This window comes from Episyrphus balteatus, chromosome 2 (genome assembly GCF_945859705.1).
Source record: "Episyrphus balteatus chromosome 2, idEpiBalt1.1, whole genome shotgun sequence".
Classification (NCBI taxonomy): domain Eukaryota; kingdom Metazoa; phylum Arthropoda; class Insecta; order Diptera; family Syrphidae; genus Episyrphus; species Episyrphus balteatus.
This window is the reverse complement of record NC_079135.1, coordinates 22,429,249-22,456,531: the sequence shown is the minus strand read 5'-3', so window position 1 is coordinate 22,456,531 and position 27,283 is coordinate 22,429,249. Positions and strand designations below refer to the sequence as shown.

Sequence of the window (27,283 nt, the reverse complement as noted above, 5' to 3'; positions counted from 1 at the left end):
CAACTTGTTTTGCTAGCATACATTTTTGTATCTCTTTGTCAAACATACAAGAAAAATAAAAGGAAAACCCGAAGGCGAAAAATATGACAACTTCATTCAATATTCGGTGCTGCTAAAATTGTTGGTTCAATATAAAATGGCTGATCTATTTGGTCGCCGTTTTTACATAGCAATTTTTCCCATCGGAAGCACATTTTTACTTCACCAATTCGTAATATAACAAAAAATTATTCTTTAAAAAAAAAAAAAAACAATTCCACAATAAAATACTGCACAAGTGTACATAGCCCCTTAATTATTTAATTATTAAATTCAATATATATTGGCATCACTTAAATTAAATCCCGCGCAAACCTCTTCATCTCCGAACACTGCCCCCAAAAAACCTTGGCAAACTGTCATTCCTATGTCAGTCAAGTAAAATAAAAAAAAAAATTAAAAAAAACTACAAAACCTACAAGTTTCACACTCTTCTTCGCGTAGACAGTTTTTGTTCAACAAATGAAAAAATAGTGAACTCTGTCTCCCAACTTCTACTAACTAATAAACTATTATTACGTTTTTTGTTCTTTGCCACACAAAAACCCCCAAAATTCAACCAAAAAAAAAAGTGCGCGCCAATCTATCTCAACAAAAGGGACAGTGAACTTATCCAAAATTATTATTAAATCATCTTTCTTTCTCCAAAATCCCTGAAAAAAACTGTCGACCAAAAATATAATTATGCTGACAGTGTCAAGTGTGTCGTCGTGCATGCTCACACTTCCAACACAAAAAGTTGCGTTGTGAACTATTCGCAAATAAATTCACATCGCTTATTTAAGCCTTTTTGAAATCCGCCAAAAATTTGTGCTCCTTTTAACTAAATAATGTTCAATTTCATTATTTCAATATTTACAAACACTCGCATTGGTCAAGAATTATTCGATTCACCGGCCTCCTCTGATTTAGAGTCATTCTCCATGTTTATAGTATTTTTTTATATTAAATTACTTTATATTTTATTAACAATTTATTTAACTTTGTATCATATTAATTTAAATAATCTTTAAACACACAATTACAAAATAAATAAAGTGCGTGTGTGACTGTAAGGATGCCACAATTGTATCATTTTATTGCTGAACAATTTAAAGAGAATCTAATGTTGGGTGGACAATCTTCGTCCTCCTCCCAGCAGCACATGGTCGCTGGTCGACTGTGTCAATATCTGAAACCTTGGCAATTGGAGGGTTTGAGATTCCTTTATAAAAACCATGAAAAAGGAGAAGCTTGTATTTTGAATGATGAAAGTGGTTTGGGAAAAGTAGTCACTGTGACAACTTTTCTAGGATCAATTCTAACCAATGACACAACGAAAAAGTGTTTGATTGTTGTAAGAGATGAATCGGCTATTGAGGAATGGCGATTTCATTTGAGTGTGCTGACACATTTGACAAATAAAGTGATCGAGAAGACAAGTGGTAAGTTTGGGGGGAAGGTATAGAGTCTAACTTATTATCTATCTTCTATTGCCTCCTGGGGGGTTGTTGATTGAATTAACTACACTTGTGTGCATTTTTTTCTATTTAGGGTAAGCACTATGAGCAGATAAATAATAAGCTCTCTGTCTGCGAGCTATTTGAATGCATTTTCTTAACGCGTGCTATAAAAAATGTGATTTGCTGCTGGAGAACCTATAAATAAAATATAATTTTGTTGTTCTCTCGCTCGATTGATGATTGAAATAATATTGGAGGGAAACCTCTTTGTATAGAATTTATGAGTCGACATCGACAACGTTCGTTGTAGACGTCATTATTTCTTAGGTTATTTGTATTTATTTTTTTTGTTCTAGACTTCAAATTGGTCTGATAGGATTTTTTGAAAACAAAATATTATGTTTGCATTCTTGTGGTCTGTCTTAGCAAGCACTAAATAAATTAGAACATTGAATTTTTTGACTGATAATTTTAGTTATTTTGTGGCGGGAAAATTGTTTAAATGTTATCTACTTTTTTAACTGATATGTACGAAATGGGTTACTATTAGAACAGGTTTTATTTTAAGTTCTTAAAAAAAGGGAAAGTTATGGAAATTTTTAATAATTTGAATTTTTTACTGTTTTGTTGTATGTGATCATTACATTGACAATAAGTAAATAAAATTAATATTATTATTTGTATCTAAATGGTACACATATACAAATAAGGTCATGAAGTATTTTATCTTTAGTTACTTATTTTTACAATAACTTACAATAAAAGCTTGCATGAAATCACATATTCAATGATGACAGAGTTATTTTGCTATGTATTTGACCTCAAGGCATTTATTACTACATACATACCTATTTGTAAGTTTAAAATGTTGGAGGCAAACGTGTATGAATTTCGATTTTTTTTTAAATTTTTTACAAAACACTGAATTGGATTCTAAACGGATAGATGAAATTGCTTGAAACTTGATACAGATAATTTTGGCTGATTTGCTAAGCGTATCTCCTTTAACGGATATCTCCATTACGAATGTCTACCATAAAGTTTTCGAAATATTCAAATTTTCTGAAAAACGGCTCCAAAGATTTCGATTAAATTTAGTATACGTAATGTTCTCAGTCATTCTAATAAAACCGCGTTTTTTAATTTTTCTTAAAAATAGAGATAAAGAAGACATGAAGTTGCCATTTCTTGAGAAAATTGACATATTTTTTAGTTAATCAACTAAGGCCCAATTTATTCACTCTTCCGGCTGCGCAGTGTCGCCCATTTTTGAACGACATATTATGAAAAATTGTAGTTTCTTAAAAAGCTTGGCACTCAAAGGATTAAATTAAAAGGCTACATTAAAAATAAGAAAACTGCCAAATCAAATCGCATAGAAATTTTAAAATTTCCCTCTTTTAATGATGGCATTAAATTTAATGGAGAGTGAATACATTGAGTCAATCTCGAAAAAAAAAAAATTAAGAAAAAAAATTCATTTCGTATTTTTCTTTTGAACCTAAACAAAAGCTTTGATTTCCAATAGTTTCCTAAGGTTTACATACATATGTGCTTTGAACTGCAGGAGCAAGTAGGTCCAACCCAGTCGTGTCTTTTATTTGAATAAAGACGATATACCAAACACTTGAAGTAGAAAAGAGATATCGAAAAAATTTAAACGAATTTTGAAAGAGGAAATTTATTTCTTTTAGAAACCGTCACAAATTTACTTAATCAAGGGCATAGCCTCAAAAATGTTCTTTGTTAGAATTTTTCTGACTTCAGATTCGAGCCTAGCAAACGAAAAACCTTTAGTAAAGTTATATTTTCTTTCTGTAACAAAATCCTTGTTGGCCAGTGTTGATCAGATCTAAAGATCAATTTAACTGGAACGCGGTTAGAAAGGGTCATTATTTAAGTTTTAACCATTAAGTGATGCTTAATTAGCATTTTTCGTTCAAAATTAGCATTTTTGAACGAAACCCCAAAAAATTGTATTCGCCGGCATTTAAAGCTATGAATTAAGCATTTCAAATTTTTTAATTTTATATCAGCCAAGAATGTTAATTATTGTAAAATAGGCAATTTGAGCCATTTTTAAGGTTTAATTAAGTCCTTTCCATGAAATAAAATAGCATAAGATAACGTAACAGTCTTATCATGTAACGTTATATTCCGGACATTTTTTTGCTCACCAAGCTAAAAAAATAAAACTTTTTTTTATACATTTTTTTGCCAAATATTTTTTTTATCCAAGTTCAAATTTTTAAAATCTCGATTTTTAATGGGATTAACACACACACTTTAACACACACCGAAGCATTTGAACATTTTTTTTTTTTTGTAAATTTTTGACCCGATTTTTTTATATGGGAAATTTGTAATGTCCATTTGCCACACTTATTGGATTTTCTACAAAATGTTTTTCAAATGGAAATCAAGAATAAGTTTGAATACTGTAATACTTTTTCACTTTTTAAGCCAATCTAGTGAAAGATTATGCCAAAAATGGTGTACTACGCGTATAAAACTTTTCACTACAAGAGTAAACTTCCTTTTTAATGAAAGGCAAACTCAAAATCTACTTCAAAATTTATTACTTATTTTTAGAAAACTTATGAAAGAACTATGAACATGTCCCCATATTCTAGTAGTTTGATACAATTAATATTTGACTTGGTTAATATACATAAGTTTTACTTGCTTTAAATTTCATAGAAAATACTTGTAGACAACTTACAAACAACGTACAGTACGAAAGTTTTAAATCAAGAAAGTAATACTTCCAGTAAACCACATTCAAAAAAAAATTAAGAACTTCTTACAACTTACAAGGCCACACTCTGTAAGTAAATAACTTACTCAAAGCCGATTTGAGTTATGGAAATTTTGTAGTTAGTTAGCCTCTAGTAAAAATATATCTGTTAGTTACTTTAATAGAACTAGAAATTTGTGCAGCTAAAAACCATAAAATGGCTTTCATAATATTTTAGAAACGATTGTTCACATCTATAGGTAAACATTGAATATAAACATTAACAACGACGTGTATTCATTCATGCATTTAAATAGAAAAGTTTCTAAAAAAAACACAAAGAATCATTTTTTAAATTTTGGATTTCCTTGGGTCGGATTGGATAAAACGCAAGGATTTATTTTAGATTGCAATCTAAGCAATTTTCCTGTGGAAATTGCTATCAGAGCTACCTCTAGCACAATTGCATTGAAATAGGAAAATTTCCAAACGAATCCCTTAATACTGAAAAAAAAATTATCAGATTAGTTATAAGGAAAGGATTATGTTATACTTTTGTTCAAAATAAATGAGAAAAATATCTTCAAAAATTCCATTTAACCTGTTTTTTTTTCTTTCAGACATCAACTTCGACACGGTATTCCTTATTATCAAATGGAGTACATTAAAAAACATTGAAATTGATAAAATCAACTTCGATCACATTATCGTCGATAATCGTGGAGAAATGTTGAATAACAAATTCTGCACCGGCATCCTGTTGAGGTATTTTGAAAACAAAACAACAATTATCATTTCTAGTGTTGATGTTACGGTAAAGAAACAAAAATACCATTAATTACTTTTTCAATCATTAACTCAAATATTTGCTATTTACAGTCCGATATTAAACTCCTCCATATTCTACTGCGATTATGTGGTCGTCTCGATCGCCAATATACAGATGTTAAAATATTTGAAGACAAATTTCAATTGCCACAGCTGCAAGAGGGTGTAAGCAACAAAGTTGACCTGGAAGACTATTTCGTTAAACGCGAAAGAGTTATTAACTTTTGCCGGTAAGAAAATTTCGATACAAAAATTAAATTGAAAAAATAACTTTACGCTAGAATGAATGTTAAAAATTTGTCTATCAAATAAACAATTGTGCATAGCTTTGGAATTTTCTGGAAGTTCCTCTAACAATGCCTAAGGATTTGGTATGCCTCTTTACTAACTTAATTTCTGTCTTCTAAAACTTGTATTTCTTTGGTAAATGATATTAATGGTTCCATCGGGTTTATTTTATTTTTCTATGAAACAGAGAATTTCGCCTAAGACGTTATTGCCATCAATTCGATGAGGAATTCCCAATTGTGTCACGCAGTGAATTCCAAAGGCACCTTCAGCAATGGCAAAGCCAAAATAAAAACTCTTTAAGTTCTGGATCTGTAAAGCTAATGAGTTCTTCATCCGAGAAGGACACTGAAGAATTATTCAAAGAATATTTTCAGGTTAAACAAGAACGTGACATCTGCAGGCTGGATTATGAAGTACAACAATACAATGAACAATTACCTAGTGTCATGGATTATGAAGATACAGCAAATAGCTCAGATGATGTTGTTGTTATGTCTCCATTGCTTTTGGTATCGGAATCAGAATCTGATGATGATCAAACACAAATTCAAAATAATGACCGAAATAGTCAATTTATTGAAGAAATCGATAGTGAGGAAAAGAAAACGAGAAATGATGATGAGAAGAAAACATCGAAAAGAGATTCTGAAAATACCTCAGTAACGAATCGAAGAAAATCTAAAAAGCCTACAAAGACTCTGTCGAAAAGCAATAATACTATGCATCAGGATGATAGCAAAAATCTTAGATCTCGGGCGCTGACAAGTCCTAAAAAGCCTCTTCCTTTACGAACTAAATCTAGAAAATCCTTGGAGACTGAGAGAGTTAAGGTTGATGGTAATGAAAAGCAAAACAAAGACAAAGAAACAGAAAAGCGACTTAAAAATCAAGAAAAAGTTAAGACAGTTAGTCAGAAAGAAGAAGAAAAGACAAAACAAAATAAAGAGGTTAGTAATACAAAAATTAAAGAAACCCAAGAAAATCCGAAGCAGGATAAAGAAGAGAAAAATAAAGACAAGGTGAAGAATTCGAAGGGCGATGAAAGCCTTAAAAAGAATGAAAATAGTCCAAAGGAGAAAAAACCTGAAGAAAGTTCAAAGGCACAAAAGGAGTCAAGAACTGAGAGTACAACGAATTCAGACAAATCCGAAAAAATCCAGGAAACACAAACACCAACGAGAACACCTAAGGTTAAATTGAGATCCTTCCGACAAAGCAGGTATGATAAATTGGAGAAACCGAAGAATTTGACAGAGGAATTTAAGAAACATGAGAAAAAAGTTCTAAATCAATTAGAGAATTGTACCTCTGTTATTGATAGCCATAACAAAACTACTCCCATTAAAGAAAAAAGCAACGAAAAAGTCAAAGAAACGAAAAACGACAAAGACAACAAACCAGGAGAAATAAAAAAAATAATTATTCCCAAAAACTTAAAATCTAATATTGCTATTATGCTTGAAGAGGCCCAAAAGTTTGTAAGGAATGAAAATATTGGTAGACGAGTAAAGAAATCCGAGAACGTAAAGAGCCGAGCCAACAAACTTGAAGTACCAGAAGTTATTGTAGTAACAAAGAAAGCTGAAGAAAGTCCAAAGAAAAGTGTTTCTCCTTCAAATGCTCCGAAGTGTCCACAGTCTCCAAAAGAAAAAAATCTACAAACTACACAAAGTACCCAGCAACCTTCAAAAGAATCAAGTAAGCAAACTGCACAAAAGTCTCCAAAGTCTCCAAATGAAACAAATAAGCAATTTACACAAAAGGTCCAACACTCTCCAAAAGAAACAAAAAGGGAAACTGCACAAAAGTCCCCACAGTCTCCAAAAGAAACAAATAAGCAAACTCCACAAAAGGCACAAAAGTCTCCAAAAGAAGAAACAACAAAGCAAACTACAAACAATATTAAAAACAAATCGGCTAATTCAAAATCAAAATGCCTGCCAGTGACGGAATTAACACCAATCGGTGTGCATAGCATATCAACTCGAGGAATGCAACGTCATACTCGATCAAATCCAGTCACCAGTAAATACATGAAAGTAGCAATTGCACAGGTTTCCACAGCCAAAAAAACCACACCCAAACGATTAGTTCGACGTCGTCGATCAATTGTTGTTGTGAGGAAAGTTCCTCCAAAGGAAAAACATACCAAACCACCATCGCCAACACCGTCGGTATTAAGTCCAAGTCCCGCGGAAAGTATGCAGCTTGGTCAGGCTCTTGAACCAACAAATAATTTCTTGGTACCAGAAGTGATTACACCAGCGCCAAGAAATTTCAACTATCACTTTCCATTAATGCTGGACAGAGAAACATCTGATTCAGAGTGTCAAATTGCCTCGCAAATTAGCAACAATCAAGAAGTTATTGTACTCACAGGTTCATCAACTAACGACCATGAAATGGAACCACCCAAGAGTACAGTATCACGTCGGAAAACAACTGCTGTCAAACCGCCAATGGTAACCATACACAGGCCAATGTTTAGCAAAGCCAAATCACCAGATCTCTTTAGTACTTGTAGTGACCTGAGTCTGCCGTGTTCACAACAACAGACCAATAAAACCCAATTCGAAGGATTTAAAATCTTTGGTTCAGAGCTACGGCAACCACCTGTAAAACAACAACGATCATGCTTAGATATTCTCGAGCGAATGCTAGAACCTCGGAGTGGCATAGTGGCTGGAAAGAAAACAACACCAACCCCAACACCGACACAAGAGAAGCCAAAAACCCCTTCCCATCAGCACTGTATGGAAGATGAAGATGCAATGTTTGAGATAACTGCCAATGGCACATTTGGCAATACACTTAGGGTAAACTCTAATGGCGAAATGTCTCCCATACGTAATAAAAGTCAATCAACACCACCTGCTTCGGCTCATCCCAAGAACAGAATTACCAATTACCTGATCAGCAATAGTCAGCATTTGAGCAGTTTAGCTCAGCCATCATTTTCATCATTGGAAGAGGTAACTGACCTTTTGCCGAAAACACCAAAGCGACGGAAGTCATTGTCTGGAAATGTTAAACGTTCCCCAAGGCCTCTTTCAACTGGAATGACAGGTGGTGGAAAATCGCAATCAACGAAACTAACCCAATGGTTAGTGAAAAACTCGAATGCACAGGTTAAAGAATCACCAGGAAAACCACAATCATCTAAAAGAAGACGTTTAGATTTATCCTTCCCTGATAAATAACATAACAATTTTTACCTAATTATATCTTAGATATAAGAATAAATACAACATAGACTCACTAAGAAAAAAACCTAATGAAGATGGTTAAGTTGAGAGTTTATATAATTATTCAAACATTTCAAATGTTGAACTAAAAAGAAAATGTTTTATTTTTTAAAATAATTAGATGCTTCCGCCCCAATCCCCACGTAGTTAGAATAATTTGAATTTAACACAAATTAATAAAAAAAAAAAATGAAAAAAAAACTCGAAAAGAAAAGAGAGAAAAAAATCAACAAATAACAGTTTTTAGTAAATTTAACAAATAATTAAAAAAAAAGTTCTTGTTTCATAAATGAGGTTTAACATTATAATCATTTTTAAAAATAAATAATAATAATTATTATAAAAAATACAATTTATTGTTAGATTAATTTTTATTGAATAAAAAAATGTTTTAAATGAAAAATTTTATGGAATACAGAAAAAGAATGTTTTTTTTTTACTGTTTCTTTAAATTTTAGGAGAAGAGATTCATTACAGAAAAATGTTCTATCAAGGATTGGCGTTGTATATACCAAATCAATTTATTTTAATTTTTTAGTTTTTTCTTGATTTGGAAAAGAACATTGTTAAGTTATTCATAACAGCTTTACGTTGAAATTCAAGTTCTCGTCGACATGCTGAACCTAGGAATGGTGGACATTGGTAGCTGACTCTTTCCGCACAATAAGTGTCCTTGCCGAGAGGACTGAATTTGAAATCACTTTCAGATCGCACTGTTAAAATGAAAAAGGGTGAGTTTAAATACTTTCTACAGATGTTAGTTATTTTTTAACTTACAACAATATAAACCACCAAAGAAACATGTTTTGTGATTCGATTGAATCAAATATGATTCACTTTGTCCTGGTAGATGTTTGATTACTGAATAATCAGCAAATGCTGTACTCTTCCAATATGGCCAATGTGATAGATGTTCGTGATATTCAACAGAATATTTCCAATGATCACGATTACCTTCATCAGAGGTGATTTTGAAATCCAATCTAAAAAAAAATAATAAAAAATAAAATGGAGTTTTGCAGAAAAACATTTGGAATTAGTATTTCCTGCGGTCATAAAACGGACCATCTTAAAAATTTTATTTTTTAATCAAATATGTATGTATTTGAATATAATTTTGAGTACATCGTGAATGCTTTCAATTAGTTTAACTTGTTTAATGTTTATATCCAATGGCGTATAGGAAATAACGTGCAGAAATTTTGAACAAAAACCGTTGCATTTTAGTGTAATTTCATAATCTCTTTCAACTCATGATGTGGTGCTTTTTTCCTAACCGCAAGTGTTGTAATACTTCAGTCTCCAGTGTGTTTAATAATTGTATCCTTTTGGAGCGCAGTTCTGAAATTTATGATAGCTACGGGGTTTTTTTTGCACTATGCAGCAAAAAGTCGTTCAAATATTGTCAAGAAGACGACCCAGTGGAAGATCGTTTTTTTGTTGCTGCACAGAAGTCGGAATCAGTTCAAGATATTGGTGGATTTAAGGAAACAATCTGTGTCGAGCTACAGTCAAAATAAAAGGAATTTAATTTCTTCAAGGTTAGTGAGGAAAAGGCTTATGCAAGTTTGACTTAGAGCATTAAAGCCTAAAAGGACTAACAAGCATCTTATTTGAACTCAAGACATTTGAACAACGTTTTTTACTGGCTTGTTAGTTACTAACAATTTATGCATTAGTGATTCGTACATCTGTATGTCTGTCAGTAGGTTTTAATAAGAAGCTCCAGCCTAAAAGGATGGACTCATTAACATCAAACTTGTTATGTAGCATTTTTTGGAGACTCCGGAAAGGATTTTGGAATAAATTTTTTTGAACCAAAACTAACGGTACTTGTCATATACCAATTTCGGAAAAGTTTAATTTTCTCAAAAACGGCTATAACGATTTTAGTTATTTGGCAAGGGCTATTTTTTTACGAACAAATTTTTTTTCGAAAATCATTACACAGCCACAAAAAAAAAGTTTTGACCTGGGGTTGCGAATATGTTTTTCATATAGTTTTTGGGTCGCTGAAACCGAATCCGAATTTCGTTTTGCCCATGGCGTCAGGTTTTCGAGATAACGTCAAAAAATGTCACAAAAAAAATATCCTCAAAAAATGTCAGATAAGAACTTTTTTTTTTTGATTTTGACATTTTTTGATGATAATTCAAAATTACGGCAAAATAGACTTCGGATTCGGTTTTAGCGACCCAAAAAACATACGACTAACATATTCGCACCCCCAGACTTTCGGTTTTGACATTTTTTTGAGAATATCTCGGAAACCTGACGTGATAGGGCAAAATTGACTTCGAGTCTGGATTGAGCGACTTTAAAACTATATGATTAACATATTCGCACATCCAGATCAGAGAAAAAAAATTTTTTTCTTGACATTTTTTTCGGGTTCGGTTTCAGCGACCCAAAAACTTCATATATGAAAAACATAGTCGCAACCCCAGGTTAAGATTTTTTATTTTGTGTGGTTGTGTTATTAACGGTACCTACCATAGAACGGTTTTTTTTTCAAATCTGATTTTCTGCCAAACTACTGATTCAATTCCAACGAATAAAAAACAAAATTTTGAAAAATATAATTTTTTGGATCTAAAAAAAAATTCTCGAAAACGGGAAATTGATTTTTTTGAAAAGTACGTTAGTTATTTCTATAAAATGGCATACAATTTTGTTTAATTTTTTTTTTTTCAAAAAATTATTACAAAAAAAAAAATTAATATTTTTTTCAAAAATGAATCTTAATAAAAGAAATTCAATTGAATACTTGTGTGGATCAAAATCAAAACCCATTATATCCACTTTTCAAAAAAAATGACTTAGGTATGAGGTTTTGTTCTTATTATTCTAATGCATACGTGGGCCAAGTTTCAATCCCAAATTCTATTTTATGGCCAAGATATCAGACTTTAAAATATGTAGAAAATAGCAAAATCCATACATTTTTTGATTTTCTAATTTTGTTTTTCTCGATTTACTCGAAATCTCTGAAAGTGGATAAAATGGGTTTTGATTCTAATCCACACACTTGTTCTATTCTATTCTACTTGCTCAATTAAATTTCAGATATTTTTTTTACTTTGAAAAACGAATTTTATTCTTTGGTTTCTTAGAATTGAAATTCACTGTTACCTACGGGTTCTGGGAAATGTATTAGAGCCTTAGCGCTGGAGCCTTTTGGTGACTCTTGTAGATTCATTTTTCAATTATTACTCTCAATTATTACTCTCAACAAAGTGCCAAAAGAAGTGCATATAACTCCAAAAATAATTTAAGTTTTAATTTTGAAGACAATTACAAGCCATTTATGACTTTGGAAAACAAAGCTGATAATATCCATTCTATACTACTATGAATTACAAATGAATCCATTTTAACAACTAAAATATATTTGTGGGTACTGGGTACTTATCGATCTTCTTTTTCGTCGTTTCCGTCAAACAAAAATTTCAAACAACAATTTCAAATGCGGCAAGCAACACAGAAAGAACAACATATCCATCTCATATGCCGGCCGATCGTGTATCTATTTTTAGAATTTTTTGTTTACACACGCCAACAAGGAATATTGTTATTCCTAACAAAACTGTTTTTGCTCTTTGTAATTTTTTGTTAAATTAAAGTAATAAAATGTAATGTATCTGCAGAAAATATGGTTACTCACATGGCAGTTATATCTACTCACATTGTCGGATTAAGTGATCGCATTTTTCTAAAGTCTGCAACATATTCCCATACGTCTTCCGGTCGGGATTCGGGGATAAGAGAGTCGATTTGATAATGATGATAGCCATTTGAGAAGAAGAGAACGTATAGAATTAATATACTTATGCTGGTGATAGCTAAACGCTTTCGATTCCAGCGTGTTGGAGACATTTTATTTTGGAAAATCATACATATATCAATATTAAATACAAGAAATTCACAAAAGTGATGGAATGTGGACACGAGAAGAATAAATAATGAACAACTTAACAATTCGAGTAGTGAAAAGAGACTGTCAGGTCAGAATAAAATTTAAATAGTTGTGAAGTGGAATTGTGGGAGTCCATGCATGGCATTGGTATCTATCATATGGAAGTTTGGATACATTTTTTATCAGAAGAAAAGAAACATGAAAGATACGTAGTAGTTCTAAAGGGATTTAAGAGGCTTGTTTTTAGGATAGAAATTGAAAGAAAAGAAGAAAAAAAAAAACGATAAGGATCGTGAATAATACAAATTAAAAATATAGAAACGCGTGAATTAAATCAGCAAAAAATAAAGAATTATTAAAATAAATAGTAGTTTACAGGGTTTCCCAAAAGTAATGGTTCCAAAGAAATAGGCCAACTTAAGGGCTCTCTGAATTTGATAACTTGTTCATCCCAAATCCTTACGGTTTTCGATTTAATGCAGTTTTTGTGAAATTGCGAAAAATCCCTACTTTGCAACAGTATTTTACTTCCTCCGCCCATAATTGATTTTCGTTTTTCAAAATTCTTTCACTTAAACATTGGGTCATATATGCATAAAAAATAGTAAATGCTTTTACTTGAAAAATTGTAAAGTATGGACGTTTTTTATCCATATTTTGTGCATATCAAACCTAGTTTATACTTATTAATTTCATATTGCTGGTATTTACTTTTTCTTATGCATACGGGCCATTGTCTAACAATTAGGAACAATTAATTAATCAAAACATTTTTTTAATGCAAAATTTTTTTGGTTGCAACTAATATTTTTTTTTAATTTCAAATGCATTTTTATGCAGTTTTTATGATGAAGACGAAGAAATAAATATTGAAATAATGCGTTTTCCTTGCTTTCTGCAAATTCTAAATTTTCATAAAATGGTTAGCCCAACCAACCAATCCAACTTGAAATTATAAATTTTGCACATTCATGCTTCTGGCCTGGCAGGGACGACATCATTTGATACATACTTTTCATACTTTCATTGAAAAAAAAAAAAAATATTTGAAAATAGCAAGTACCTACATATACGACCAACTGAATATGTATTTTTTTATACTATCTACTTGTTTCTATACTCAGAAACAAAATAGTTAATATTCGCGGTATAACTACTAAAATAGTTTAAAAAATGATTATTTGAGAAAATAGTCAATAATGACAATTTAAAAATTAAAATACATAGATACATAATTATTTTTTCTCTTTGCTCCACAAATATTTTATAAAAATTTAGTTCGACCTGAAAAATCTATTTCTACCGTACTGCTTTGCTAAATTGACGGGATCGAAAGCAGTTGAATCGTTTATTTCAGAAACAACATAAGTCCATGAGCACTAACTTTTCAGGAGCAACAAAAAACTGTTTTTTTTTATGTTAAAACTCCACAACACTTCAAATTTAGAGTATGCCGAGTTATAATCTAGCTAAAGACACATTTAAAAACCTTAAAAATATTAACTTTTTTGCAAGTCTTAGCGGGTTTTTAAGCCTTTAAAGTCGCTGGACTTTGTCGTTTCTGCTCAAAAACTTTTGTTTTTATTTAGCTATGGCTTTCGAACCCAGCTTTCGATTTTAATAAATCAAATAGCAGTAGATAGAGTAAATCTTTACCTTTTTATAAATGTATAACTTAAAGGCTTGCGTGTCATGATGTTTGCCAAAATAATTTAAAACTGGTAAAATGCCATATAATTCAAGAGTTAAAAATGCTGCCACCGCGAGAAATCTGGCTATAACTTTTGAACCCTGAGTTCAATTTTAATGAATTTAATAGATATAGATAGAGTAATAAAGTAGATTTAATTTCTACTGCTATTTTATTTATAAAAAACATGCTAAGACATAAAAAAAAGTTTATATTTTAAAGGTTTCTAAATGCATCTTAGGCTATATTATAACTCGGCATAGGTACTCTAAATTTGAAGTGTTGTGTAATTTTAAGTAAAAATCAGTTTTTTGTTGCTATTGAAAAGTTTATGCTCATGGACTTATGTCGTTTCTGAAATAAACGATTCAGTTGTCATTTTACGTGTTAGTGGTAAGTCTACACGTGTTAAAAAAGTTTTAGTTGAAAAAACTATAATTCTATAATTTCGTAAATAATTCTCATTTTGAATATCAAATGAAATAATTTCGTAAACTATTTTCCATTGGAGTTGCATTTAGAAAATTACGTCCTTTGAATATGCTGCCATATTGTGAGTATCACGTGATCAAGATTCCACCCAGAAAATCGAATTTCACTTTTTCTTTATTGTGAGTTCCGGGTGAAAACTTGTTCACGTTTTGAAAGATTTCAGCTTTTTGATCTTTTTGTGCCGGGCTACACGGTGATTTTTCAATCGCCTAAGCATAAGCGTGAGAATATTAATCTTTTTGACGTTTGTTCTTAGAAAATGTAAGTGTGATTGGGCTCAACATTGCCCTTTCTCATGTAACATGCGAAGTTAACCGACAACTCTTTTCTCAGTTAAATTTTGGTGAAGAACAAAAAACCAGTTAAGCGGAAAATGTTGATACCCCTCTGGTGAAACTCGCAATAGCTTTTAACCCTCTGTCGGCACCCGGGTGCGAATTTGGCAGGTAAAAAATGAAAAGTGGTCACAGAAAAGTGTCTTTATAATGGTGAAAATACATTTTTTTTGGAATCGTGAATACAGTATTCGAATTCCTCGGAAAATTCTACATCAATATCATATAGGTATGATTCTCCATAAAATAGAGAGACCGAAAAAAGTTCTAGCGCCATGAAAAAGTATAAACCAAATTCGCAAAAAAGAGGTGTGCCTACAGAGGGTTAATATTCCGAAATGAGGTAATTTACAATGAAACACTTTTTTTGGAAACTTCCTCAATTAGCTCATTTTGGGTCTAGTCGAAACTAAATTCAATTTTGAACTTAGTTCACTGGTACCAGGCAATAACCAATTTAAAGAGTCAATAACCATAAATCGGTTTAATTGACAATTTGAGGACCAACAAAAATCCGTAAGTCTAATTTTCTTTTGAATTGGAAAATCCTCATGGGAGTTATTGCAATACACCGTTATTCAACTACAATGTAATCTTCCCATAAGAAAATTCAATTTTCCAAACACTTCCTTTTAATTTAGACCATTTCATCTCCACATCATTCCTCAACTGTCATGAGTTCACAAATTTTCTCCAAGAGCAAATGAATCAACCATATAATTTTTTAATACAAAACAAAAAGTTCTATCTCTCTCATTCCATGTCACACGTATTTCTTCTCCATTTTTGTATGAGAAATGTCACCTAGACTTCATACTTACAACATCTTGATTCTATTTTGTCGTCATCGTCCGTCGGAGTGATTTTTATTAAATTTAAATTAATAATAATAAAAAAAAATCATCAATATTCAAATTGAAATAAAAAAAACATCAATTATCAATTCAATTTTGGGTAAACTAATAAGAAAAGTTTATTTATCTGTCTTCAATTCAAAACGACTTGAAAAAAGTGTCTGAAAATTGTCTTTTTTTATTTTGTGTGTTTCGTTTCTTTTACGTCCCATGTCATAGAAAAAAATATTTAAAAAAGTGTAGAAAGTGCAAAACACCCAGAAAAAAAGAAAGAAAGCAGCGAAAAGTCTAATAAATTTCTTTTGTTGTATTTTTTATTTCCTGTACAAAAAATTCCAATTGAAATAAATAAAAAACAAATTGGAGAAAGAAAATATTGAAAAAGAAAGAAAAATTCAATTCCAGCAAAGTATTTTTTTTTTTTGTACTCTTAAGAAAAATAAATAAATCAAAGATTGAACTGGTTTTTCAGTAATTTAGTTTTTTATTGTAACTGAGAGCTGCACCTTCTCCTCCTCCTCCTTTAAAAAAAAAAATAAAAACTCCTCCAACGCATTCAGGTAAGTACTTTTTTTTTATTCTTTTCAACTTTTTTTTTTATTCAATATCAATTTCTTTTTTTATTGTTTTTATTTTTGCTACAAAATAACCTTCCAACAGCGAAGGATTGATGAAATAGTTTATAAGAAAAAAAAAGTTAAAAAAATAGCAACTTCCTGTTTTCTGATTAAATAGTCAATAGCGAAGAGCGAGTGTGTAAAATAGTTGAATTAGGTGCTGCTGTTTTGTGTTGCTGTTGTTTGTTCCTCTGCTGTTTTTGCTTCGTTTTGTGGTGAAAATTGTTGTACAATTTGTTGGTTTTCTTCTCCATGCAATTTTATTAAATAAATTAATTAAGAAAAAAGCATATTGCACCTGATTATTGCATGTTGCTTTTTTTTCTTCCTCAAAGTTGATTAAAAAAATATAGAAAACCATAAGTTTAGTTGTTGTAAATGTTTTTATTTCATTTAACAAAATGTGTAGTTTTTTATGAGCCTCCAGGGTGGGCCTTGCCTTCTGCTTTGACAGTCAGCCTCTGCAGCTCGATTCTCAATTCTTTGTTGCGTTGCCAAGTTTAGTTAGTGGCTACTTTAAAGGTACACCTATAGCCTATATAAGCTATAGTTGCTGTTGCTTTTAGCTTAGAAAGCACCCACATTAGTCATCGTCGGTCGTCTCATTATCACCAACCTCGTCTTGTCGTCATTTCCATTGGCCATATCGTTAGCCTTGCGTTCTATAATACAAAACACATATGGGAATGTTTATCTTTATTTTTGCTCAAGAATTAGATTGTTTTGCTTATCACTAATAAATTGTTTTCAAATTTTCTATTTTGTCTATTTTTTTTTGGTAAGAAACACAAATCTTTTGTTTTAGAAACAATTTTATTTGAATTTAATCGAAAGAATATAAATACCCACTTTGTCTGTTAGGACACACTGGAACAATTTCCAATTGGAGTTTTGTTTTGTTGTGCCCTATCGAAGTTAAATTGATTTTAATTAAAACAATCAATTTTAAAGATATCACATATTTACCATGATATAAGTAATCTACGATTTGTTTATGAGTTTATTAAATATTAGCTGGGAAAAGCTTTAGTATACACTATGCATACCTACGTTGAAATGATCAATTCGGGGAAATATACCTTTAATTTAGTAAGAAGTATAATGAAGTGGTTTATAAACTTATATTGACATCAAAGACGATGATGATTCAGTTTTGTTTAGATAACATTTTTATTTTTATGGAGAATAATGACATGTCTATTTTTAGGAAAAAAAAAAAAAAAATGTAAATATTTTTTTGTTATTGTTTAAGCGGCACTCTTATGGTGGTATTTAATGATTTTTTGTTTAGAATTTTAAAATAAAACAAACAAAAAAATATTACATAAATATCTTTTAATCAATACATGTTAGGAGCAAAGTAGTAAACAAACTAGAAATGTTATCATTGGATTTATGTGTGTAAATTATTAAATCTAAAAGAATTGTGATCATGAGGTTGTATTGAAATTGTAGCAATCGATTTTTTTGTTTGTTATTAGCTTTCAATTTTCATTTAAATAATTTTTCATTCTGAATCTAAACTCTGTAACAAAAACATCGTTTTTATTAAATCAAATATATTTTTCTTGTTGGAAAAACTTTTTCTTGGAATCCTTGAAATCTTTTATTTGGAAGCCAAAGCATTGAGAAAGTGGTTGGAGTGAATGTTGACTGTCAGTGGTATAATAGTAGTCTATGGAGATTGAAGCAAGAAAAAATTGCAGCATTTAGAGTTGCAATTTACAGCAACAACGTCGAAAGCTGGCAGAGATATAAACAAATTCGAAATAAATATAAAACAACAGTCTCAGAAGCAAAAAATGAGTACATTCGTCTGCAAATACAAAATTATAGTGGTAATCAAGTCGGTATATGGAAAGTAATCAAGACTCTAATAATGAAAAACAATGAAAGTAAGGATATCACTAACGTTAAATTCGGTGATGAATCTTTAAATGTTGAACATCAAATTGCGAATAGGTTCAATTCTTATTTTATTGACAGTGTGATTGAAATTAATAATTCAATTCCCTTACAGCAATATATCTCACCAAATATACAACTAAATTGTGTTTTCAACTTTCGGTATGCTAGCGTGGAATCATTGTGTGTTCTCGTTAAAAAATTAAACAATAAAAAAGACTGTAGTGGTATTAACAGAGACATTATTTTTAAATCCATTGAAATTATTGGCCCCGTACTTTTAAAAATTATTAATAATTCTTTGTGCTCAGGAATATTTCCCCAAAATTGGAAAGAATCTATTGTAGTTCCTATTCAAAAAGTGGTAAATACCGTTAAATGCGAAGAGTTTCGTCCTGTAAATATGCTCCCAACATTTGAGAAGATCTTGGAGCGTTATGTGGCAAATCAACTTCAAGACTATTTGGAGAATAACAAAATTTTAGTGCAAGAACAATCTGGGTTCAGAAAAGGACACTCTTGTGAAACCGCGTTGAATTGTTTAATATATGAATGGAAAAAAGAGATTGACTGCAAAAATTTCGTAATAGCAGTGTTTTTGGATTTCAAGCGTGCGTTTGAAACTATCGAGAGAAGTATATTAGTGCAAAAACTGGAAATGTATGGAGTTAGAGGCAATGAGTTGAACTGGTTTAAGTCTTACCTTACAGGAAGGACTCAACGAACAAAAGTTGGAAATACTATATCAAATACAATGGGAGTGGAACTGGGAGTACCTCAGGGATCAGTTTTGGGTGTGTTGCTTTTTCTTTTATATATAAATGACATTAAGTGTGTGTTGCGATTTTGCAAAATTGTGTTGTTTGCGGATGATGCCTTGATATATGTAAGTGGAAAGAATGTTGAATATATGGTACAATGTTTAAATGAGGACTTGGACAGCATAAATAGATGGCTTCAAATGAATAAAATGAAATTAAACGTGAAAAAGACAAAATGTATGAAATTTAAAGTGACTGAACCAATAAATGTGTGTATGGATGGAGAGAGGATTGAGTGTGTAGATAGTTTTAAATATCTTGGAGTTGTGTTGGATTCAAAGTTAAATTTTAAAGAGCATGGCAGATATGTGTGTGCAAAAATTGCAAAAAAAGTTGGTTTCCTGAGAAGAGTTAGAAGAGACTTGACGTTTGAGAGTACTTTGCTGCTATATAACGCTATTGTGCTACCCCATTTTAATTATTGTGCAACGGTATTGTATGCTTGTCAACAAGAGATTGTAAATAGGCTGCAAATACTTCAGAATAAAGCAATGCGAGTGATATTGAGAGTGAATGTTTATACCCCTATAAGTGTTATGTTGGATGCGTTAAATTGGATGAGTGTTAAACAAAGACTAAAATATAGTGCTATGGTATTAATTTATAAAATGAAGAATAATATGGTTCCTGAGTATTTACAAGGTAATATTATCAACGTCGGAGATGTGCAACCATATAATTTGCGCAATTGCGAAAACTTAAGACCAAATAGGTGCAACAGAAGCAGCACTCAGGATTCATTAATGTACATGGGTTTTAATTCATTTAATGGCCTTCCGAGTGAATTAAAAAATGAGCTAAGTATAAATGTTTTCAAAAACAAACTTATTCTTCATATAAAAAATTGTGATTAATACATTATGTTTTGTTCAAAAAGGTTTTCTAACCTCATATACTGAGTATTTTAGGATCTAGGGCACACAACAGAGCCTAATCTCATGCAATGCAGAGATAGGTACTCTTGGCTTACGCCGAGATGGTTCCAGAAACTCTATTATTATTATCTCAATAGGTTGATATATTTTATGGCGGTGAACTCCATAGTTTTTAAAATAACAATCGATATCGTTGTCATAAAAACTTTTTGGTTCCCGTAACTGTAAAATACTAACTTCATATCTACAGTTTACTTCAGAATTGAGACAATCACGGCTGTTCTGATTTCTGTTCGAATTCTATTTTCTGCCGTTTTCAAATTTTAGCTGCTCCGAATTCCGTTATCGAACATATTTTGCGAATGCATAGGTCAGGGATGGCGAACCAATGGCACGCGTGCCATTAGTGGCACGTAGTAGAATATTTACGGCACGCCACCAATTAAGTAATCCAATTGCCATTTGAGCGACATTCAACGATTTTTCCAGTAAAATTTTTCTTGAGATTTTGTAAAACTGTAAAAATCTTTTCTTCTTAGAAGAAGATACTCACGTTCTGAACAACGGATTAAATTTACATGAAAAACCAAAAGAAGTAAAATTAACAGTTTTTTATCGGTAGGTAATTAGGTTTTCACAAATTAAAGAATTATCGGAAATGCTAGGTCTACTATGGATCCTGATACGACATCCTTTGATAAACTTAACATGTCTAAATTTTACTGGTTGGAAATTAAAGTAATTGAAATGTAGCTGAACGAATTTCAAACTTGTCCGATATCGACTCAAAAATTAGTCGAAACGAGGAAAGAGTTGGAATCAATCGAACTAGAGAGGGTGGAGGTCAATACGAAGAACAATTCCAAATTAATGGAAAAATAAAATTGGAAAAGTTGGAGATCTTGCCAATATTTTCCTCTACTTACGCCTGCGAGGCATAATTTGTCCAAATGAATAACATTAAAGATTCGCTTAGAAGCAGATTGTCAGATGATTCCAACTTTATCTTTCAGTTCAGCCTGCATTTTGCTTAAAGTGACGAAATGTAGCCCTGATATAAACTACTTGGCATCGAGTTCACAACAAGAGAAGCACACTACAATATGTATTTCTTTCACTTTTTATTTTTTGTTTCTTTGTTTTATTTTGTTAAGGTACATCTTAAATTTAAAAAGTGAAAAATTTTTTCCGAACGGAAAATTTGAAACAATGATGCAGAAAGCTTTTTTTTTGGTTCCAAAAACAATTTTTGTAGTTTTTTTTTTCAAAAACAAATAGCGCTATGAAGAAATAATAATTTTGTAAATCTCCCACTTTTTGCAAAAAGTGGCCATTTAGTTATACCTTTAAGCCTTAACCACACTGACCTAAAAAGTGAAAAAGTGGTAAATTTACATAAGTAATTTTTTTTTATTTCTTTCTAGAGTTAATTGTTTTTGGAAAAAGCTACAGAAATTGTTTATTAAATCAAAAAAAAAAAAAGCTTTCTGCATCATTTATTTTTAATTTTGTGGTCGGAAAAACTGTCACAAAATGAGTTTGAAAGTTTTCACTTTTTGCAAAAAGTGTCCGTTGTAGTTATACCTTTAATCTGAAATTTTGTTTTTTTTTTTTTGTATTAAAACGAACTACACGAATAAATTTGTTATTTTCAAATTTAAATTAATAGTTTGAAATTAATTATTTTTGCTTCTAGTGGTCACAAAAATAAACTAGATCAAAACTGTATGGCACGCCGAAGGCACCTCAAATAAACATTTTTTTTTTAAATGGCACGAGGCTCTAAAAAGGTTCGCCATCCCTGGCATAGGTGTTTCAAAAAACGAACAAGCAACAATTTGCTACCGGAAAACAATATAGAAATCAAAACAACCGTTTTCAATTCGTACGGATTCAATATACGAAAGAATATAAGAAAAGCCGCAAATGAGAGCTTTACATATCCAAATCATATTAGCTGTGTATTACAAAAGCAACACGCAGCTGCCAATAAGAATAGAAGCTAAACCAAGCTGCGGATAGAATTTTGACAAAGTGTGCTTCGTGCTTGCATATACATATATTTTTGTTCAGTGTGAATATTTGGGAAATCCTACTGCCCAAAGCCTTGCCAAAAAATCACGCCTATTTTTTAAATTTAACTGAACAAAAATAATTCCAAGATGAAAATGCTTGCATTTGTATAAAATGAACAAAATGATCCGAAGGTTAATAAAATAAAACGCACGACTGGGGTCGCACGTAGTTGCTCTTATGCTAAAAGTAACTCTAATGTTAAAGCTTTTTATTTAAAAAACACCGTTTTAAATTATGTTTTACAAAAAACCAAGTATGCCATTTTATTACTTGCATAAAAAGGTATTTTTAGAAAAAAATTTTCCAAAATCGTTAGAGCCGTTTTTTAAAAAAATAATTTTTTATATATAAAAAATTTCTAACATTAAAAAAAAAAAGTTGGTATGCCATTGTAAAGAACAAATTTAATTTACACATAAAAACGAAATTTCAAAATTTTTCACCAACCCGTTTTCAAAAAATTGTTTTTTTCAAAAAAAAATTTTGAAATATTTTTAAAAAATCCAAAAATGCACTTTTTGAAAATTTTCTAAAATTTTGATATTACCTTTATCTAAACGCGTTTTGCATAAAAATTTTTGCTGAAATTGGATTAATTTTGTACGAGATATTCAGAAACCAAAAAAACCGTTCTATGACAGGTACCGTTAATAACGGTACAAAAAATATTTTTTTTATTTCAAAAGTTGGCGCTTATGTGTAATACTACACATGAAAATTTTAATGAAAATCGTTAGAGCCGTTTTTGAAAAAAATTAACTTTTCTATTTCCGTTATATGGCAGGTACCGTTAGTTTTGGTCATAAAAAAAATTCAAAAATTGACATTAAGGGCCCTATTATGACTCACCAGTCGAACGTTCGACTGTCAATTATTGTATAAAAAGTTCTAATTGGGAATTTATTTGTTAAAATTGTCATTGTGAGCGAACCCTTATACCAATGACCAAACTTTTAATATAAAAACGTTAAGTAAAACAACATTTTTATCATTGTGAAATTTACGATTAAATAGAGGTGGTCAAAAACCCCCGAATGAAGGGATTGAAGAAGCAATGAAGGAATTTTATTTACCTCGTATTGTTTGGACATTCATTAGGAAAAATTATACCAAGTTTGGTTTAAAACAGATGAATGGTCTCTCCCAAAATTAGGATAAAATTTATTTTCAAGTTATGACTAAGAGACTACGGGGATTGAAAAAAAACAATGGTGCATAATTGAAGATGATTTTTTCTGGAAAAAATCATGGGTACAAGTTTTTGGGATAAGGAATGGATTTTGTTAATCATTATCAAGTAAAAGGTATCAATATAACCAATGGAAAGTGGACAACAATTTCTGCATAGGTAGGAAAGAGGTCAACAAAGAAAACAGAACAGAAGAGTGAACAAAAAAGGGATCTGGTTATTCAGCACAAGCCTTCAATTGAATTCTTTATTTTCAAAAGGAGTTAAGTCCATTTTAAAAATTTTTTTCAGATGTATTAAAAAATTAATATAGCTAAGTTTGTAAAGTATATTCACCAAACTGTTATTGTCGTGTTGCAAGTTCTTATAACCCTTTTTTAAAATAAAAGATTCAATTCTCAAGGATCCTTTTGTGATGACTGTCTTACTGACATGTTTGTTTGGTATATTAAATCAGTCACATCAAAAGTCAGATTTGGGCCTTCTGAAAATGTGGTTTTTGTATCTAGGAAAACTGTTCCAATTTAAACTTTTGATGAGACGTTAAAGACAACTTATTTCAGTATTATGTATTTATATACATGTATTTTAAGTGTTTGGGATAAACAGTACATGCATCAAGACGCTTCGGAATTGTTTATTCCTTTTACGAATGCACCTTCTGAAGAAATCGTATGAGTAGAAATTATGCGTGATCTTTGGTGCTATCCGCAGTAGGATTTTCCAAATATCAATTGTGAAAAAATACACTTTTTAACTTGTTTTGAAAATAATTTTTAAAATGAGATCAAATTATATCGTCTGCCGCATAAGTTGATTAAGCTCCTGCTTAAAAAAAAATTACTTTCAATTATAAGTTCAATTTTGGTAGGATAGTTTTTGGCAATGACAGCTTTGCATGTTGAGTCTTACGCTTGTATTAATTACAAAACAAAAAAATAAATATACAAATGTATCTATCTGAACTTGATGCAGTATGCAGAGTGTTTTTTTTTGTATTAAAATTAAGCTGTTATCGATAAATCATCAAACATTGACTAAGTTAAGTACATAATTCCAGAAATTAAATAAACATACTAATACACACTCACTCAAAATAATAAAACACGTCAAGTGTGTGGAATAATTTTTTCATTTTATGTTGGTTTTATATTTTTTTCTTATTTATATTTACACATTTTTTCGCTTTCAATGCAAATATGTAATAAAAATTATTGCAAAAAAAAACACAACGAACATTTTTCAAATATAATAAATATATCCAAAGGGGCGACCATTGACCTTAAAACGTCTTGAAGCAATAATAATAATTGTGAGACGTGAGAGAGCAGACGATGGCGGCGGCGGCAGTGACGATGAAGGCGATGAATATTCAAACCTTCTTCACTTCTGTGTATGCGTCTGGATTAAAAACAAATAAAAAATAAAGAAAACTTAAATATCATTGTGCATGATATTTGAATTGGAATTTGTACCAATCCAAAAGAAAGTGAATTATTTATAAAAGTTGAAACAATGATACATTGACAATGACCTCAATCATTTATTATATTGTTCTTTGTTTGAATTAAACACATGACATCGCCGGTTTTTTTTTTTTTTTTCTTATTCATTTTGTTTGCTCATGTAGAACACACATCTACACTCGATTTAATCCATGCATTTGAATAAAAACCATTATGCTTATCGATCCTGAGCAACTAACGTCATTCTTAGACAAAAAATGAGTACAAATAAAAATACACACAATGATTACTATTTGTGGTCGGGGTTTTATTTAAACAAACAACTTCTTGTCTTATCAAAATTGTTAGCGATAAACAAGTTAATCTGGAATACTAAGCAAACATTAAGTAAATTGTTTTAAATAATCATATGTGCAAGATCGATTTGAAGCACAATCAAATGTTACTGAACTATTTGAAGGCCTCGTTTAGAGGAGAAGAATTGATTTTGAACAGCAATTTTCTAATGGCAACGAATCCATTGAATTGGGGTGAGCGCCTGGTATCCGGCCTTAATGGTCATACAGTGTTCTTTGTTCTTTGATGGGTTGATTTGGTATTAACTATACTTCATGACAACTGTTAACCCCTTTTTGGCAGGTTCATCTTATCTACAAAGACACTCTGCACCTTTAGAAGCTGATGTTTGTCAGATTCTTTGGGTCAGTGCTCAAGAGATTTTGAATGCCAGTCTTCTTCATTAATAAAGTATTGTTGTTGCTACTTGATGGCATGACGGAAGATACATATAAAAAACAAAATATTGCTCCATTTGATGTTCATTACGTATGCAGACAACAAATGCTCATTAACTTGACTTTCATAACTTTAAAGTTACTGATAAAAGCTACGGGTTAACAAAGTCGAAGAATGAAAAATATTACATTTGAGAAAGTTGTCGCTCTTAATCTTTTTTGGTCAATTAGCTCCACTTCAATCTGATAGGAGTTTCATAATCAAACCCATGATTGTAATTTTTAAAGCTCGAGGTTGAATTTCTTACAAAAAAATGCAATCTTGACCTCAAAGTGCATCAACTAAAAACGCAAAAAAAAAAAACAAACTTCAATTGTGTGTTCTGTGTATGCAAGAAATCTATATAATGAAAAAGAAATATATACCAGAAATGTCGACGAATAAATAAACAAAAAGTATCCGGCATTTTGTCACTCATTTTCTTTTTTTAAAAGACTTTGTGATATATTGCACCTTATACGCATTTTGCAGATATATACAAAGTATGTATAGTATGTAGGCAGGGTATTTAAGTCAGTGTTTGCTCACATCACATTTCTTGGAGCGTGTATGTTATGTGTACAAAGACGACAACTATAATCTAGGAAGTTATGTTGCTGATAGAATTGAAGACAAGGAAAATTACACTTATTTACAAGAACAAAACCTACAAAAATAACTTTTTAGGTTAATTTGTTGTTGTTGAACTTGAAAAGTTCGAGTTATGAGCAAAAACATTATATACTACGATGAATCTCCATTTTTGTAAAGGGTTCTCAAGAATTCACAACCCTTTAACCAAAGACATACTGACTATCTCAATCGGATGGAAATTAAACAAGTTACAAGAGATCAAAGTTTGAAAAACCGGTTTTCTACTTTTCGGATTTCAAGTGCTCTATTCCCAAAAGGCCAGCAAAATACTATTAATTGATCAAATTGTGTTTTACACTTTCTTTGTCAACATAACTTCATCGTTAGGCTAAGCTATATCAAAAGACCTCAAACCTGACTTAAAACACAACAGTACCTTCAAGACTATAAATTTATAACAACATTGAAAAAGCTTTTCTGATTTTCTGCCACAACAGCTCTAAGACGACGACGACAACAGAGACTTTTTATTTTCTTTTTTCTTGTTACTTTTGTTGATTTTTTTAATTCAAGTCTTTTGTCTAGATTAGATAAGAGGAAATATTGAATTTTCTTGCAGTTTAAAAGCTTATCATGGAAATCTATGGAAACACATATTGAAGTTTATAATAATAATTAATGTGAAGACATGACAAGGTATTTGGATTTGTGCGTTAATATCCTCTTCAGGTTTGTCTTTGTAGGAAAATATTGATTGGAGACTAAGATATTTTGTGTAGGTTTTTTGTTGTTTTTTGTGGGTAACTTACAAGTGGGTTTACACTTTTGTTTATGAGTTGATAAGATGATAGGTACTTCCCGTGGCTTCTTGGTAAATTTCTATTTAAGTATTCTTATTGTATATTAAAGAAGTAAATCGTGTCATATCTCAGTAAAGATAATCGTATTAAATGGAAATCTTTTTTGAAAACAACTGAAAAATGAAAGAAATATGTTTTTTTATCAACTGAGGGAAATATTCCATTGCTAATTTAGCTTTTGTTATTATTTATTACTGCACGTTTGTGGTACTTAAGGTTGGGGTATTTTTTTTTTTT

General features: G+C 30.9%; 3 protein-coding genes across 4 annotated transcripts in view; 2 read left to right on the top strand and 1 right to left on the bottom strand.

The window, feature by feature from the left end:
• The first annotated feature begins 431 nt into the window (after positions 1 to 431).
• On the top strand, positions 432 to 8,744 carry LOC129908526 (protein suppressor of underreplication). 2 transcript variants are annotated; one of them, XM_055985095.1, is made up of 5 exons: positions 432 to 1,463; positions 4,839 to 5,032; positions 5,098 to 5,276; positions 5,522 to 5,648; positions 5,712 to 8,744. In XM_055985095.1, exons 1-5 carry the CDS (start codon positions 1,097 to 1,099, stop codon positions 8,535 to 8,537), a joined length of 3,693 nt encoding a protein of 1,230 aa, XP_055841070.1. In that variant the 5' UTR covers positions 432 to 1,096; the 3' UTR covers positions 8,538 to 8,744. The 2 variants fall into 2 exon arrangements, with proteins under 2 accessions (XP_055841070.1, XP_055841069.1); XM_055985094.1 differs by having other exon boundaries at positions 5,522 to 8,744.
• Positions 8,745 to 8,816: 72 nt separating this feature from the next.
• On the bottom strand, positions 8,817 to 12,587 carry LOC129908543 (uncharacterized). The gene is made up of 3 exons (XM_055985121.1): positions 12,268 to 12,587; positions 9,360 to 9,565; positions 8,817 to 9,295 (listed from the first exon to the last, which is right to left on the bottom strand). Exons 1-3 carry the CDS (start codon positions 12,474 to 12,476, stop codon positions 9,117 to 9,119), a joined length of 594 nt encoding a protein of 197 aa, XP_055841096.1. The 5' UTR covers positions 12,477 to 12,587; the 3' UTR covers positions 8,817 to 9,116.
• Positions 12,588 to 15,829: 3,242 nt separating this feature from the next.
• The window catches only part of LOC129908529 (epsin-2-like), a 30,433-nt gene continuing 18,979 nt past the window's right edge, over positions 15,830 to 27,283 (top strand). The window contains exon 1 of the mRNA XM_055985101.1: positions 15,830 to 16,429. The gene's annotated coding sequence lies outside the window, so the exon portion shown is untranslated. The remainder of the gene's footprint in view (positions 16,430 to 27,283) is intronic.

Coding starts and splice junctions, on each gene's coding strand:
- LOC129908526 (XM_055985094.1), top strand. CDS start 1,097: ATGCCACAATTGTATCATTTTATTGCTGAACAATTTAAAGAGAATCTA. Junction 1,464..4,838: donor AGTGATCGAGAAGACAAGTG/GTAAGTTTGGGG, acceptor TTTTTCTTTCAG/ACATCAACTTCGACACGGTA. Junction 5,033..5,097: donor TTTCTAGTGTTGATGTTACG/GTAAAGAAACAA, acceptor TGCTATTTACAG/TCCGATATTAAACTCCTCCA.
- LOC129908543 (XM_055985121.1), bottom strand. CDS start 12,476: ATGATTTTCCAAAATAAAATGTCTCCAACACGCTGGAATCGAAAGCGT. Junction 9,566..12,267: donor CGATCACTTAATCCGACAAT/GTGAGTAGATAT, acceptor ATTTTTTTTTAG/ATTGGATTTCAAAATCACCT. Junction 9,296..9,359: donor CTTTGGTGGTTTATATTGTT/GTAAGTTAAAAA, acceptor TCATTTTAACAG/TGCGATCTGAAAGTGATTTC.